Raw genomic sequence first — 13,559 nt, forward strand, 5'->3', positions numbered from 1 at the left:
TGTCGACCTTAGACAATATCCTGCCTGTTGTGTGTGATATGTGACCCCAATAGGGCTGAAAGAGATAGCATGCCATAGAGCAAGTGTTCCCACAAATGTGGGCTTTGACCTCTCTCTGACATTTTCTGTGAATAAACCATACAACATCATTTCTATAGGGAGAAGACAGACATCGTAAGTGGGTAACACTTCAAAGCTTTTGTTCTCTGTGTATCTCTTCTTTCCGGTATGTTAGTGCGTGCAGTGGGAATATTGTTGAGCTCACAAACAGGAAAATAAAATAAAATAGATAACCTCATTCTGAGGAGCAACCAACCAAACAAGCAGCATGAGAGGGAATTATGAGTTGTTTGAAGGAAGTGTAGGAATCTCAGAAGAGGAAAACCAAGAGACACAAGAAGTTGAATAAGGGAAAGTTATTATCTTGTTTTAAAGCATGGCATGATATCATATACACTATAGTTCAAAAGTATGGACTTTTTTTAATGGACATTTAATATGGACATTTTATAATGTTACGAAATATTTTTATTTCAAATAAATGCTGTTCTTTTGAACTTTCTATTTATTGAAAAAACTTGGAAAAAAGGGTCATGGTTTCCACAAAAATATTAAGCATCACATAACTGTTTAGCATTGATATAGGCTAATGATAATAAATGCCCAAAATCAGCATATTAGATCTTAGGATTTCTGGAGGATCATGTGAGACTGAAGACTGGAATAATGATGGTGAAAAATAAGCTTTGCAATTACTGTAAAAGAATTACATTTTAAAATAAAACTGGAAAGTGTTATTTTAAATTGTAATAATATTTCACAATATTGCTGTTTTAATGTACTCTTGGTCAAATAAATGCAGCCCTGGTGAGCATAAGGTACTTCTTTCAAAACATTCAAATAATCTTACTGATGATGACAGTAATATCTTTTTCCATTGAATTTCCAGCAAAATTAACTATACTGCTGTGATATACTGATATACTCATATCATTATATATGCTTATAGCGCCCACCCCTAAAAGCACTGATAAGAAAATAAATGATTAGTACCAGTTTTCCTGATTTTTAGAGAGTGAGCAAGCATTTTGGAAAAGGAATCCAAACTATGCGATTTGCCATTCAGGACCACCTGTTCAGTGCATCCCTGGTGTGCTGGGCATGGCAAACCCTTTTGTTTCAGTTTGTGTGGGCTTCAGTCTCCTCTCTCTGTTCAGCTCCAGACACCCGTCCGCCTGTCTGTCCCTCGCTACAGAGAGGGTTTGGCCACTGCATCCATAGAAACCTGCAAACAATGGCCCATACTCTTATGGAGGAGAGGAGAAAGAAAGGAAAAGGCTGAGTGAGAACGCTTAGCACGGGAAAGGAGATCTGTGTTGCACGGTAATCTGTCCTGGGGAGATGAGCGTGAGAGCTGTCAGACCTATGACATACATGGAGGTTACCCACATTCCTGTGTGGCGTAAGGAATGGCAGTGTTCATGTGTATCCCAGGAAACAAGTCTGATGTTTAATTGTCATCTTAATCTGTGGTCACATTTACCGTTTTTCGGTGAATTTTTACTGACAAAATCCAGCCATTTCAATGAATTAACGCGATCTGGAATCTCACGTGAGGGCGAAAGATTTTCCCAAACAGATTTTGCTATGGGTTCAACTCAAGATTGGCCCGCTAATTTGCCGTGTTGACCGACCAAAAACTGCTTGGTTTGAAAGTGGCTTCTGTGTGAGATGTGGAGCTTTTATATGTTTTTGTTTCATAGTCCTACATTTGGTCAAACAAGCACAGAGTTGGTGTCATTATATTTTAGTCTGGTGAACATTTTTTTCAATAAATGCATAAGGGATGGGTCAAGATGGTCAACATGTGATCCAAAAATTGACTAGGTGATTTGTGAGGTTGTTTAGTTTTAGATTTTTTTAGAAGTGTGTTTTTTTTCTTTTTCTGACATATCTTAAATGCCTTGGCAAGTTACAAATTGTTTGATGTAGAGCTGCATGATTTTGGATTAACTGAGAATCACATATTTTATTTTTATTTATTTTTTCAAATAGAGATCATGATTCTCCCACGATTCTGATCAGACAACACAATAATATGTAATTTACTAGGGGTTCTGACCAAAAAAAAAAGAAAAAAAAAAGGTTTGAATGAGTGATTCTATTCTATGATTCCTAAATATTTTGCTTGTTTCATTACTGGATGAATTAGCTTTCTGAACGATTCTCTTGAATGCATGATTCAATGACAAGTACATTTTTAACAGTCACTTGTGGCCACCTGGTGACATAATGTAATCAATACAATCGTTTCCCTCCATAGATATCACTTTCTAGCCGAACTTTAAACTTTTATCCCAGTACTTCTGTGATTTGAATATTTATAACCTGTGAATGTGATTTTGTCATGGCCGAATCGTTGTCATTTAGGAATGAGATCATGTGGGTGTTTGAATCGAGATCGTGATCTTTTAAAGATTAATCGTACGGCTCTAGTGTGACGTTTAAAAAAACGTGTGTCGAGACATCCTGCATTCTGCTCCTTTCCGTTTCACCCCATCCTGCTGTGCTGAAACACACCTAAGAAGCTTGTCTCATCTGGGTCAGGTGAACTCGAAACCAGTTTCTTTTGGTCAGTGTTTCTCAATCGGTGAGTTGGGTCGCATGACCATTATATGTGATCGCGGAGTGTGCATTCAAGGAAACAATTTTTGTTTTTAATTCCAAATGTTTTTCTGATGCAAGACTTTTATTTTGAAAGACATGCGTGAAAGCAGTTGACTCTTCTGTCAGACGCACTTAAAGTAAAGTGCCTGAGAAGACATTGTTGCCTAATTCAGTATCTGCGGTCAGATGAGATGTTGTCGTGTCATTATTCCATGCATTATGTGTTTTATTTACCATGGTAACTAGTTTCCATAACCTTAACCCCTTAACATTTTTACACTTTGTGTCATTTGTAACATTTTTGATGACTGTGGTGACTCATACCAACTTGCTAACCCTATAATTTATCAGTGTGAGTGATATTCTTACAATTTATGTGAATGTTAAGTGAAGTGGGATGGTACTTGTGTGTGTCTCAATGACTTTTGAGAAACAAATTTGATTGATTTAGATTCCTAAAAATGTGGGTTGTTGTGCCTTAATGACCACGGAAAATGTGGGTCCCACTGCCAAACCAGTTGAAAAGTACCACCACTTTAAGTCCTTGTAGTCAAGTATTCATTCAGACAACCCACCAGCTGGTTGATATTAAAAATATGTAATTTTGCACATCCCTAGAATGCATAATATTTAGGCCTATTCATAGATTTTGAATAATAGATGATCTTTGATGGTTTTTCGAACTTCAAAAGTATTCAAATGAAAGTCAAGATTTTCTTATGACTGGTGAATATTTGTGTGGGTTTTTCTTTAGGCTATTGGTCAGGGTTCAGGGGTCATTTCAGGATCAGCGGGTTCTTTAGATTATTACTCAGAGGTCTGAGATGCATGTTAAACAATGGAAAGATTGTTTGCTGAACAATGCCGAATTCATTTGTGGAAAAAGCATTGCTGGAACAAAGTAGAAGAATGACATCAAAGACAACCAATGCTTTTTCACTGCACTCAGAGTCTTAATTCAGATCATCCTCATTATGCAAAGCGATGACAGAAACTTTCCTGATTCGGTTGTGACACAAACAAGGTTGCTATTTTTTTTAGTGTAAGCTATACATGAAGTGTAGCATACAATCACATCACCTTGGGACCTGCTGCAAGTCATGTGCTGTATTATTTTGTAAGGTTTTGCTTAGCAATGTGGTTTAATCAGTCACTGAAATGAATTGTTAATTTGTGATCAAATGTTTGTAAGGAGAGTGGGACCTCAGTGGAAATCTGTTCACCATTAGCCATATGCTTTTGCGTGAAAGCTTCTATGATATCACCAAGCTGTCAAACAGTCATTAATTTTCTTTTTATTGCTTACTGAAGAAGAGCAACCGCTAACCCCATCAGAGACATTACAGCATGAGTCACCGCAAGCACAGCCCACTGTATTGGAGTTTGGACTTTAGGATGCTTTTTATTTGCTTTGGATATTAGCCGAAACAATAAATGTGACATATTTAACATAACAGAACTGGTGAATCTGTTATTAGTGGTACACCAATCAAAATTTTAGATCAATATTAATAAATGGTATTGTAACTTTAATTTGCTGTTAATAATACGCAATCTCATGGCAACTATTGTGAATTCCAATGAATTAGTTTGTTTTTGTAGGATTTGCTTACAAACTGTTATTACTGGTGTTGTGATGTACATATGTGGTTTGTCACAAACTAGTTTTGATGAGTACAAATTGGTGTTTTATTATGCAAATGTATTAACTTCTGCTTAAGACATGCATTTAGAAATGCATTATTGTAGATGGTGTTTAGGGACATACACTGTAAATCTGGTCAATTTTAAATGTGTATCTTAGCAGGATTGGAACACTGCATCAATCAATGAGCATCCATGATAATAACTAACTGTTTTAAATTATATAGTTCTCATAGCGTACCATGTGAATGTGCTTTTTACTGTAAATCTCACAAATATTAGGCCTAGACATTTTCACCTTTATTTCGAATACAGATTCAAGTAGTTGCTTTGTCCATATGTAACATATCACAAGTTAAGTCATCCTTTAGCATAACTGCTGTTGACAGTCTACTGACATTTCATCATCTCTCATTTTCACAAATAACTGGTTTGAAACTGGTCTCGCCATGTCGCTGTCAAACTTGATTCCTTCTTACCACTTTCTATTTTAAGCTGCTCATCCATTTCTCACTGTTGTATGATGTAATGTCTTGTGTTTTTGAGATCACCCGGTCGGTATGTGTGTGTGAAAGTTCATTCCCTGGTAAAGGTGTGTGTTGAGTTTACTGGTGGTTCAGACTAATCATTAACACCAGCAATGGGAAAACACATGTATCTGCCTTTTAAAGGTCCTGACCCGATTTCTCTACCGCTTTCATACCGGGACAAATTTACTCGGTCCCCTTCTGCACACTCCACAACATTAGCTTAATTCTTGAGCCTGTTTGGATGGTTCTGAATGTGTCTGTGTTAGTGCCAGAGATGTTTGCTGGAGGGAGATGAATGTGCCAGTTGCTACAGACATGACAGGAATCCAAAAGAGGCCAGGAAAGCGTAAAATAGATGATTGGTAGATTCATTCTTTACCTCTGTACTGATGAATCCGGTGGGCCTTCTTTTTGTCATCTCTCTCTTTACTTGTGCTCCCTCTTTTCCCCTTTTCCCAGTGTTTTTGTGCTGTGTATAAAGCTCGAGAGAGTCTCTATAGAGTGCTGATTCAGCCGGACAGAACCCTTTCTTTAATTCCCACTCAAAATTCCCACTTGAGGGGGAAAGCCAGGCCAGCTGGATTTGGGGAAAGTAATGGTACATCTACAACGTCCTCTTTCTTGATTTATCTTGTGCTTTCTTTCTCCTTGATCTTATTCTTTCTTTCTTTCTTTTCTCCCCAGGATACTGAAGCAACATTTTCCATTTGTTCATCATTTTTTTGTCATCTTTTCGCTTTCTAGTACAAACAATTGAGACTTTGGAGAGAATGACTTGACTACCCTAAAAATGATGCATACTCCATAAGTATTGGGATATTAAATACAAAATTGATCTATTTGCTGTAGAGTCAAGAAATCTGTAAATATGATTAACAAATGAATATGAGAATGTCACTCTTTATAATTGGCTGTTTCAACACATGTTTTACCAACTAAGAAGAACAGCACATTCAGAGTTTCATCCCTCTATCTAAAAAGGTTCTTTTGGGAACTCAAAATGGTTCTTCAATGGCATTGCTGCAAAAACACCTTTTAGGAAGCTTTATTTTTTAAGGGCAGTGAATATATTTTAGCCAGATATTTGACATCTGCTTTGCGTGTGAGAGATGTTTAGTTGGGTTAAGCGAATGTTAGCTGGACGTTTGCCTAGCGGATGTATTAGTCGTATTAAATGCTTTTTCTCCCTCGAGAGCAGGGCTCAGAGTGCTAAGTGCTTCTGGACTATGAGAACTCATCTTGGCTAGAGGATAGATCAATTCAAGGTCAGAGAGTGGCTTCCTTCTCTTCTTGTCTTCACAAACATTGTACACTAAGACATCATGGCTACCGGACGTAAGATCTGAAGTGGAGTGTGAGTGATTTTCTGCTTGTGGTGAGAAATGTTTATAACCCGGCTAATTGCCTCATTTTGGTTAAAAGGCTTCTCCCATGCGTATGTGTAAGTGAGCGTAAGCTGACATTGAGCTGGGAAAGATTGATCATTACCAAGCAGCTTTCCGGCATCTGAGTGAACGCCAAGCCTTGAGGATTGATCTGCTTTCCCGCGGCAGAGCCATCGTTCTTCTTAACAGCCTTGATTATGAAGGAGGTGGGCTAAGCTGTGTGGATATTACAGGGGGCGGGGCTCCGATTAGCCAAATGAGTGTCATCTATCACCGCGCTGCCGGGACAGAGACTGAAGAGGAGAGAGGGGAAAGAGATGGACGGACGACCTTTAACAGCGTCTTCCGACACAACGACCGTGATTCTGTCCTGATTCGTAGAAACAACGAGTGATGATAGAAATGCAGTGTCTAGTAGATGTGCGATTATATCAGAAGCTGGTATCCATCAATTTCTTTTTCTACAAACAAACTTTTTTTCAAATGGTGTTGTTGATTTTATCTCAGCAGATGGTTGACAAAACATTATGTGGAAATGTGAAAGTTTTTCTGATATCTGTTCTCACTGCACAAGAATATTCTGGCGCATTTAGTATTGTTTTGTCATGTTGGTGATACAACCATCGCAAATGCTGGTATCTGACATGGATGATAATGTGCTACTGTTCGGCACAGCTGGCATTTCACGCATAAAGTTGTAAAAAGGGTTTTGTGAACCTTTAAATATTTTTCAACACATAAATAACTTAATCTGTGTCTTTATCCATCACTCAAATTCAGATGAGATGTTTAACAAAATCAGTCGACTAGTCTTAAGTCAGCCCTGTGTAATAATTAGTCTGTCCACATGAGTCTGATCAGAAGTGTTTCTTAGGGATTTGAGGTTTCAGATGAATTTGTACTGTATATGTCTGTAGCAGCAGTGCTTTATTTGAGATTATTTAAGAAGACTGTACAATAGCTGCACACTCTATGAGCAGTTACATATCTTAATCATGTTATAAGTGTTTACATTAAATCAGAAGTTCTCAACCTTTTAACTTAAACTAAGGCCAACATAAGATTCAAAGATTTTTCCTCTGGTGTTTCTATTGTAATTATGACAGCATACATTGTTTTCGAACAAAAACTGGAAATGTTGATACATTCATAAATACATTTGTCGTTTATGCATGCATGCATGCATGTATTTATTGTGTGTGTATGTGTGTGTGCATTTAGCATTTTAATTATTACTTTTTTAAATTTAAAGTCATCATTTGCTGAGGCCCCCTGATTGAGAACTTCAAATTTACATTGCACCACCACCAAAGATTTTAGTAATTGACTTACTAAGTCAGTTGTTGGATGACTAGCTGATTAGGTAACCATTCTGGCCCATTCCTTACTTATAATTTTTTTTTATATGTAAAATTTTTGTTTCTCCCTAAAGAGTAACTGAATGCATTATGCATTTAAAATTATGATTGGTGGTCGACCAATAGCCTATATTGCCATTGCCGATATATTGCCATTTTTTAAATGATCATCATCAGCGTCTTTATTTGAATATGGCTAATATATGTTGAATAGTTGAACATCCACTAGATTTACTAGATGGAGTGCACTGGTGGTTACAGTAATGACTTCCTTTTTACTCATCTTTTTATTTTCATGTATTTATATTTTCCAAAATGTCTTTATTTTTGAAAATGCTATACTAAGATTGCAGAATCAAGAAGTTAATATCTAATTTTAAATGTTTTTTTTTTTTTTTTATCATAATATTTTTTTTTAACTGTACTAATATATATATATATATATATATATTTATTTCCAGTTATTTGCCATGTCAGTTCCATCTTTCCCTCTCTTACCTGTCTGCATTCATTGACAGTGTTCAGTGACAAGCTTTGGCCTGCTCTTCCCGCCTTTATCTCCAGTCCTCCGCTCTGTATGCCGGATAGAGAATCCCGTTTAGCAGCTCCTTGTTCCCCGTGGCTCTCTTTCCCACCCTGTACTGAATCACCAGAGTGAGGTCACACACTTCTGGTAACCTTCTGAACCTGAAGCTCACAGCCAGCAGAGTGGAATGACTGATTTAAAGCACGGGGACATTTCTATCCAGCTGCTGCGCTGTCTTAGCCAGCCTCTTTCCTAATTGAACTGTCATTTAACGACCACTTTTAAAGAAAACGATCTCTGCCTTCGAGCTGCCATATTTGCATTTATGAAATACAGCCCAGCGTGGATAGATACTCATCTCACCAGAGGTAATGAAATCCTTTATGTGGTGTAATTGTGTGCGGCAGGCATCTCTTGAGTTATATGCTGCGGTGTGATGGGAGTTAATATTAGAATTGCCGCCTCATTAAAGAAATAAAACAAAGGTAAAATAGGGCCTTGTGAAATCATTTTTATTTTTCACAAAAAAAATTCTCCATTTTAATGTTTAAATTAAATTGTAGTAATTAAAAACATGTCTAATTAACTGAAATCACAAAACATTAACAATTTAATCATTTAAGTTTTTTTTTTTTTTTTTTTTACAATAATAGGACCCTATGAAATGTTTTATTTTTTCAGAATTTTGTTGTTGTTTTTCTTCTGGATTTATGATTTGATACAAATTATCATCAAAAACGGTGGTAATCAAATGAAGGCATAAAACATTAACAATTTAATAATTTGATGATTATTATTACTTTGACAAGTGCATTCTGCTATACAATAGTATTTCAAGAAGTCACAATTTCAAGTCAAACCTACATTTTTCTTTTGACGAGTTGTAGTGAAGACCTTTGAGTTTCTGTAAGTAATGATATGACGATAGTTTTTATCAAATGAAAAGGTGAAATGCTTGTGAAGTAACTCTCAAAACTGTGGTGTGTTTATTTGCATTTTAGTTTTAAGCCCATAATTCATGGGTCAAATTAGTCTTGTGTAGCCAGACTTGGGCATAAGGTCTGGTCCACATTGCAGCTTGTTCTGGCCAAGAACCTCCCATTTAGAGAGAAAGGGACCATCTGAACCACAGTTTGTCTTGTTTTTACTTGCAGTTTGGACAATTGTGCAGTATTTGCCAGTTTTATGTGCAATATGCATCAGCCGGTCAGTGGATGTTCTGTGGGCGTTCAGCTGGTGTGCTTCCTGAGGCTGAGCTACGACTTCGCTTTGTCAAAGCAAATGAAATACTGTAGCGACCTTCCGAGGACAGTTACATGGAGATCATGCGGGACCTGAAGTCCTGTGCACTACACACTACAGCCAATATTTATTTTAAGGGAAGGTCTGTTTATTCTATAGTCTAGGGTCTTATTGCTATCATGAAGACCCATACCAGGAGAAAAACGTAGCTAGACAATAGAAATAGACTCACAACAGCATTCAGAAACCTGAAAGCTTTGCATATTGGATCTGAAACACTTGAGCGTTGTAGGCAAAGCGTGAAATGAAAGCTGTTGCTCACACATACACACCCACATGCGTATACACTCTCAGGCTCACTAGGTCTGCCCTTTCCTTCTAATGGCTGTGCATCTGACTTAGTACCCGTGCCTGAAGCCTCTCGCAGCAGGAGCACAGAGCTTTAAGTGCGCTTTCCTGAAACACCATCAATACTTAATCAGTCCATTACTATTCAGTGCATATTTAATCCTTCGGCAACTCTCCCTCATGTCTCAGGCAAGCCGTTTAAAATTGGCCATGCCAATAAACCCGCCTACTTATTCATTTATGGGTTTAGCAATTGCCTACTATCATTTCTGTCATTTTGCTCAGAGGAACAAGAACACTCCATGTATTTTGAAAACTTCTGCTCAGCCTTTGACAGTCTCAGTCATTTTTAATGGCTTTTCTGTTTGAAGGTTTAGCTCTTTATTTAATGAGACCAATGGCATGGATTAAGTGGCTTAACCTTCGCGACTCTGAGCGAAAACACTTTTCTGCCTATATCGCTTTCCCTTTATCACTTGCATTTTATTACTCACACTCTTAAGATTCATTGTTTGCTCTGTTTTTTAGGCTTGTTAGTGCTGTTGTCAGCTATATTTATATATATCCGGTCTCACTGTTTAATGCAATGAGGATGTATATCATTTTTTGCGGTGAACCAATATAGGTTTTTAATGGTCAAGAAGACAGAACAGAACAGGCTGTCGGATATAATGCCATAATGTGATATAATGCATGTATGTTAGTGTTGGAATCAAATTAATTATTATATACACAAAAAATTCACCAAAGAAGAAATTGTGCTTTGTTAGTCTAAGGGAGGCAAATATCCAAGCATGCATGGTTATGATTTGCTGATCCTAATATTGTCAATCAGTCTTTCACGCTTTATCAACAGTTTGTATCTAAACTTGAGGTGACGTGTAATTATGTTTTTTGCCACTGACTTGTCAACAAACGGAATTACAAAAATAATGTTTTCAAAAAAGTTAACCCTTTCTGCTAGCTTCAACATAGTTCAGCAATTCTGTGTTGTTTAAAAGCATAGTTACAACGAACATTTGCAAACAGCATCACAAAGTTGGGTGGTTGGAACTACAGTTCTCGACCTGTGGTTAGAAGTAGGCCTAGTTTCTTGTTATGATGACGTGAAAAAAAAAAAAAAAAAAAAAGCAAGCAAATATTTAGTACAATCTATACGTGTGTCTCAATTCATGTACTTGTGCACTATTCTATGCCATTTACCCTAAAAAATTCCCAAAAGAAAAAGTGTACTTCAAGTACCTGGATGATGCACCTAATTAATGTGGAATTTTGGACACTTCATGCACTGCCGCAGATTTCTTGCGTACTGGAGAAGGAAAGGCTATCAGACTCTGATGTTAGATACATTTTTTTATTTTTTTTTCAGACAGGAAATAGTGAGACAAAGATTAGCCTTATAGATATTTGTATTGAATATACTAATAATCACATGTAAAACCCAAAGTTACAGAGAATACAATATAAACAAAGTCATTTTACGGAATGAAAGATAGGGACAATATAAATTTCATTTTATGTGAATTAGTTTGTCAAGATAATGAAAGAAGTGAACATGGTTTGAACAGATGGTTCGAAATTACTACAATTTCAAGAAACAGTTGTGACTAGCTAGTTAATTTCTCCAACAATTAATTATACTATTATACATTGTATGGGAAACGCTGGCTGGGGTTCTCAAATGAACAGAGCAATGTTTTGATAGCACCAAAGTGAGCCAAAGTGTTTACACTTTTCAGAGAAATTAAACTGTAAATGACTTACTATTTGTGTCATCTTTAACCTGTTAAACTAAAGTATTACTGTATTCTCCAAACTCCCTTTTGTTTCTTGACTCCTCCGGTTTGTCATTGTCTTCTCTCCCTCGCGCTGGTATATTGGCTGGGTGGAGGGAGTGTGAGCTCACCTGCCGATTAAGATGTGTTAAATAGAGCATATGTAATCATGTCTGTCTCTTGTCTGAGTCATGCATTTGTCATAGAGGGCTTGACTTACTGTCTTACTGCAAAGATATTGTCCAGACCTTTGTAAGGGTTTTCACTCTTATCTGTACATTTTCCTTGGCACTTAATGATTGTAATAGTTGGTCAGGTAATGGAGTTAGCTGTTCTACCATAATTGATTTCTTTCTCTTTCTCTCTTTTGGTAGTGGGACTCGATGAAAGATGACAGAGGAGGTGATTGTTATAGCCAAGTGGGACTACACGGCTCAGCAAGACCAGGAACTGGACATCCGGAAGAACGAGCGCCTGTGGTTGCTGGATGATTCCAAGACCTGGTGGAGAGTCCGCAACGCATCCAACCGCACCGGCTACGTCCCCTCTAATTACGTGGAGCGAAAGAACAGTCTGAAGAAAACCTCACTTGTGAAGAACCTGAAGGATACTCTTGGTAAGACGTCTCACAGTTCAGTGAAGCATTTCACCAGTTCACAGTCCTCCCGAACTAGCAAAGTCCCTTTAGGGCAAGTTTGTTAATTCTGCAGCCATCTTGGCAACACCCTCAGGAAGCTATTTTTTATTTAGGCAAGTAGAATATCTACTCAAGTAGTGAGAAAACAGAAATCTCCAGAACCCAAGTTTGCATGTCCATAGCACATGCCAAATCAGCGAAATCTGTCAACAATTTTTGAGGCTTGCTTTCCCTTGTTTTGGTTCAGTGCTGAATTTGACAACAGGCATTTTCATGACTAAATCTCCTTAGTTTTTGCAAAGGAGACCAGTCAGATTTAAGGCTCTGCTCATTAGCTAATGGTGTTGTTTGGATCTAAATGTCATTCTGAAGAGCTTGTGCAGGTCTAGAGCTTGTATTCCTTCAGTAGGAGATGACGTGCGAAACACCCTCACAGTTGCCATGCCCTACTTCCCCCATACGCCTCCGGAGCTTCATGCCTTTAACGCTCAATCTGTTATCTCAAGGCACTAAGGAAGACTCTTGGGACTGTCGTTTTTTGCAGCGAGTTGTGCACAAGCCAACAACACAAAACAAACACTAGGATTTTGGAAGCAACTGAACCATTGAAGTGCCTTTGATTGCATGTGCTATGCTTTACAAAAATGATTTAATTTATTGTTGAGGTACTTTGATCTAAAATCAGTGTGCGTTCATTCATTCATTATAATGAAATGTCTTAATGATATCATTTGTATCACAACACCGAGAGCAAGTGAAGCATCTAAAAATCACTTGCCTTAAGTTTTTGATGATTTGTTATGGTTTGTTAAGATAGGAGCAATGAAAATGATTGAAAATTGTCACTGTTTAAAAATGTATCTCATGTTCAAGATCAGCGTGGCCCTTGGGGCTGACATTGGAAGTCAGGAGCCTGCTGTCCATTACCAAAATCCTCAATACTCTGTTACACTATACAGTTTAGACCTCAAAGTAAACACTGATGTATTGTACTTTTATATTTGGAAATATTCAGAAATGCTTTTTATATTTTGTGTACTCTTGCTTAGATTATTATTTTTTTTTTGATCTGTTATGTGCAGAATCATATTTTCCATAACTGGCCAATATTTTTTTCACAAGTGCAAGTTATCCATCAGTTCTCCCATGGGCCATCTCAGGACCTACATTTTGGTAAGACAGGTGTGAAGGATTAATGGATTTCTAGCTCCAGTGCATCCCAATTTCTAGGCCAGAGCCAAGCAATTGAGCCTAGTGTTTCCATTTTCATGTGCTGCAGATGGAGAAAAGAATTCATGGGTTCTGGTTGAGAATGTAACCTGGAAAGTTTGGAAAGAGAATTTGGAAATCCATCCACACTGCACTGACCATGCAAAACATTAGAGAATGCTTATCCCCGTCTATGCTTTTGTTTATCCCATATGTGATTACCAAGAGTTAATGAGCT

At 37.4% G+C, this 13,559-nt stretch overlaps 1 protein-coding gene across 1 annotated transcript in view; it reads left to right on the forward strand.

Moving 5' to 3' along the window:
* nck2a (NCK adaptor protein 2a) overlaps positions 1-13,559 on the forward strand; it is a 65,886-nt gene that overhangs the window by 42,354 nt on the left and 9,973 nt on the right. The window contains exon 2 of the mRNA XM_084420727.1: positions 11,850-12,091. Coding sequence (XP_084276853.1) covers positions 11,866-12,091 — 226 coding nt within the window. The 5' untranslated portion in view covers positions 11,850-11,865. The remainder of the gene's footprint in view (positions 1-11,849; positions 12,092-13,559) is intronic.

The sequence above is a fragment of the Rutilus rutilus genome (assembly GCF_951802725.1).
Source record: "Rutilus rutilus genome assembly, chromosome: 10".
Taxonomy (NCBI): domain Eukaryota; kingdom Metazoa; phylum Chordata; class Actinopteri; order Cypriniformes; family Leuciscidae; genus Rutilus; species Rutilus rutilus.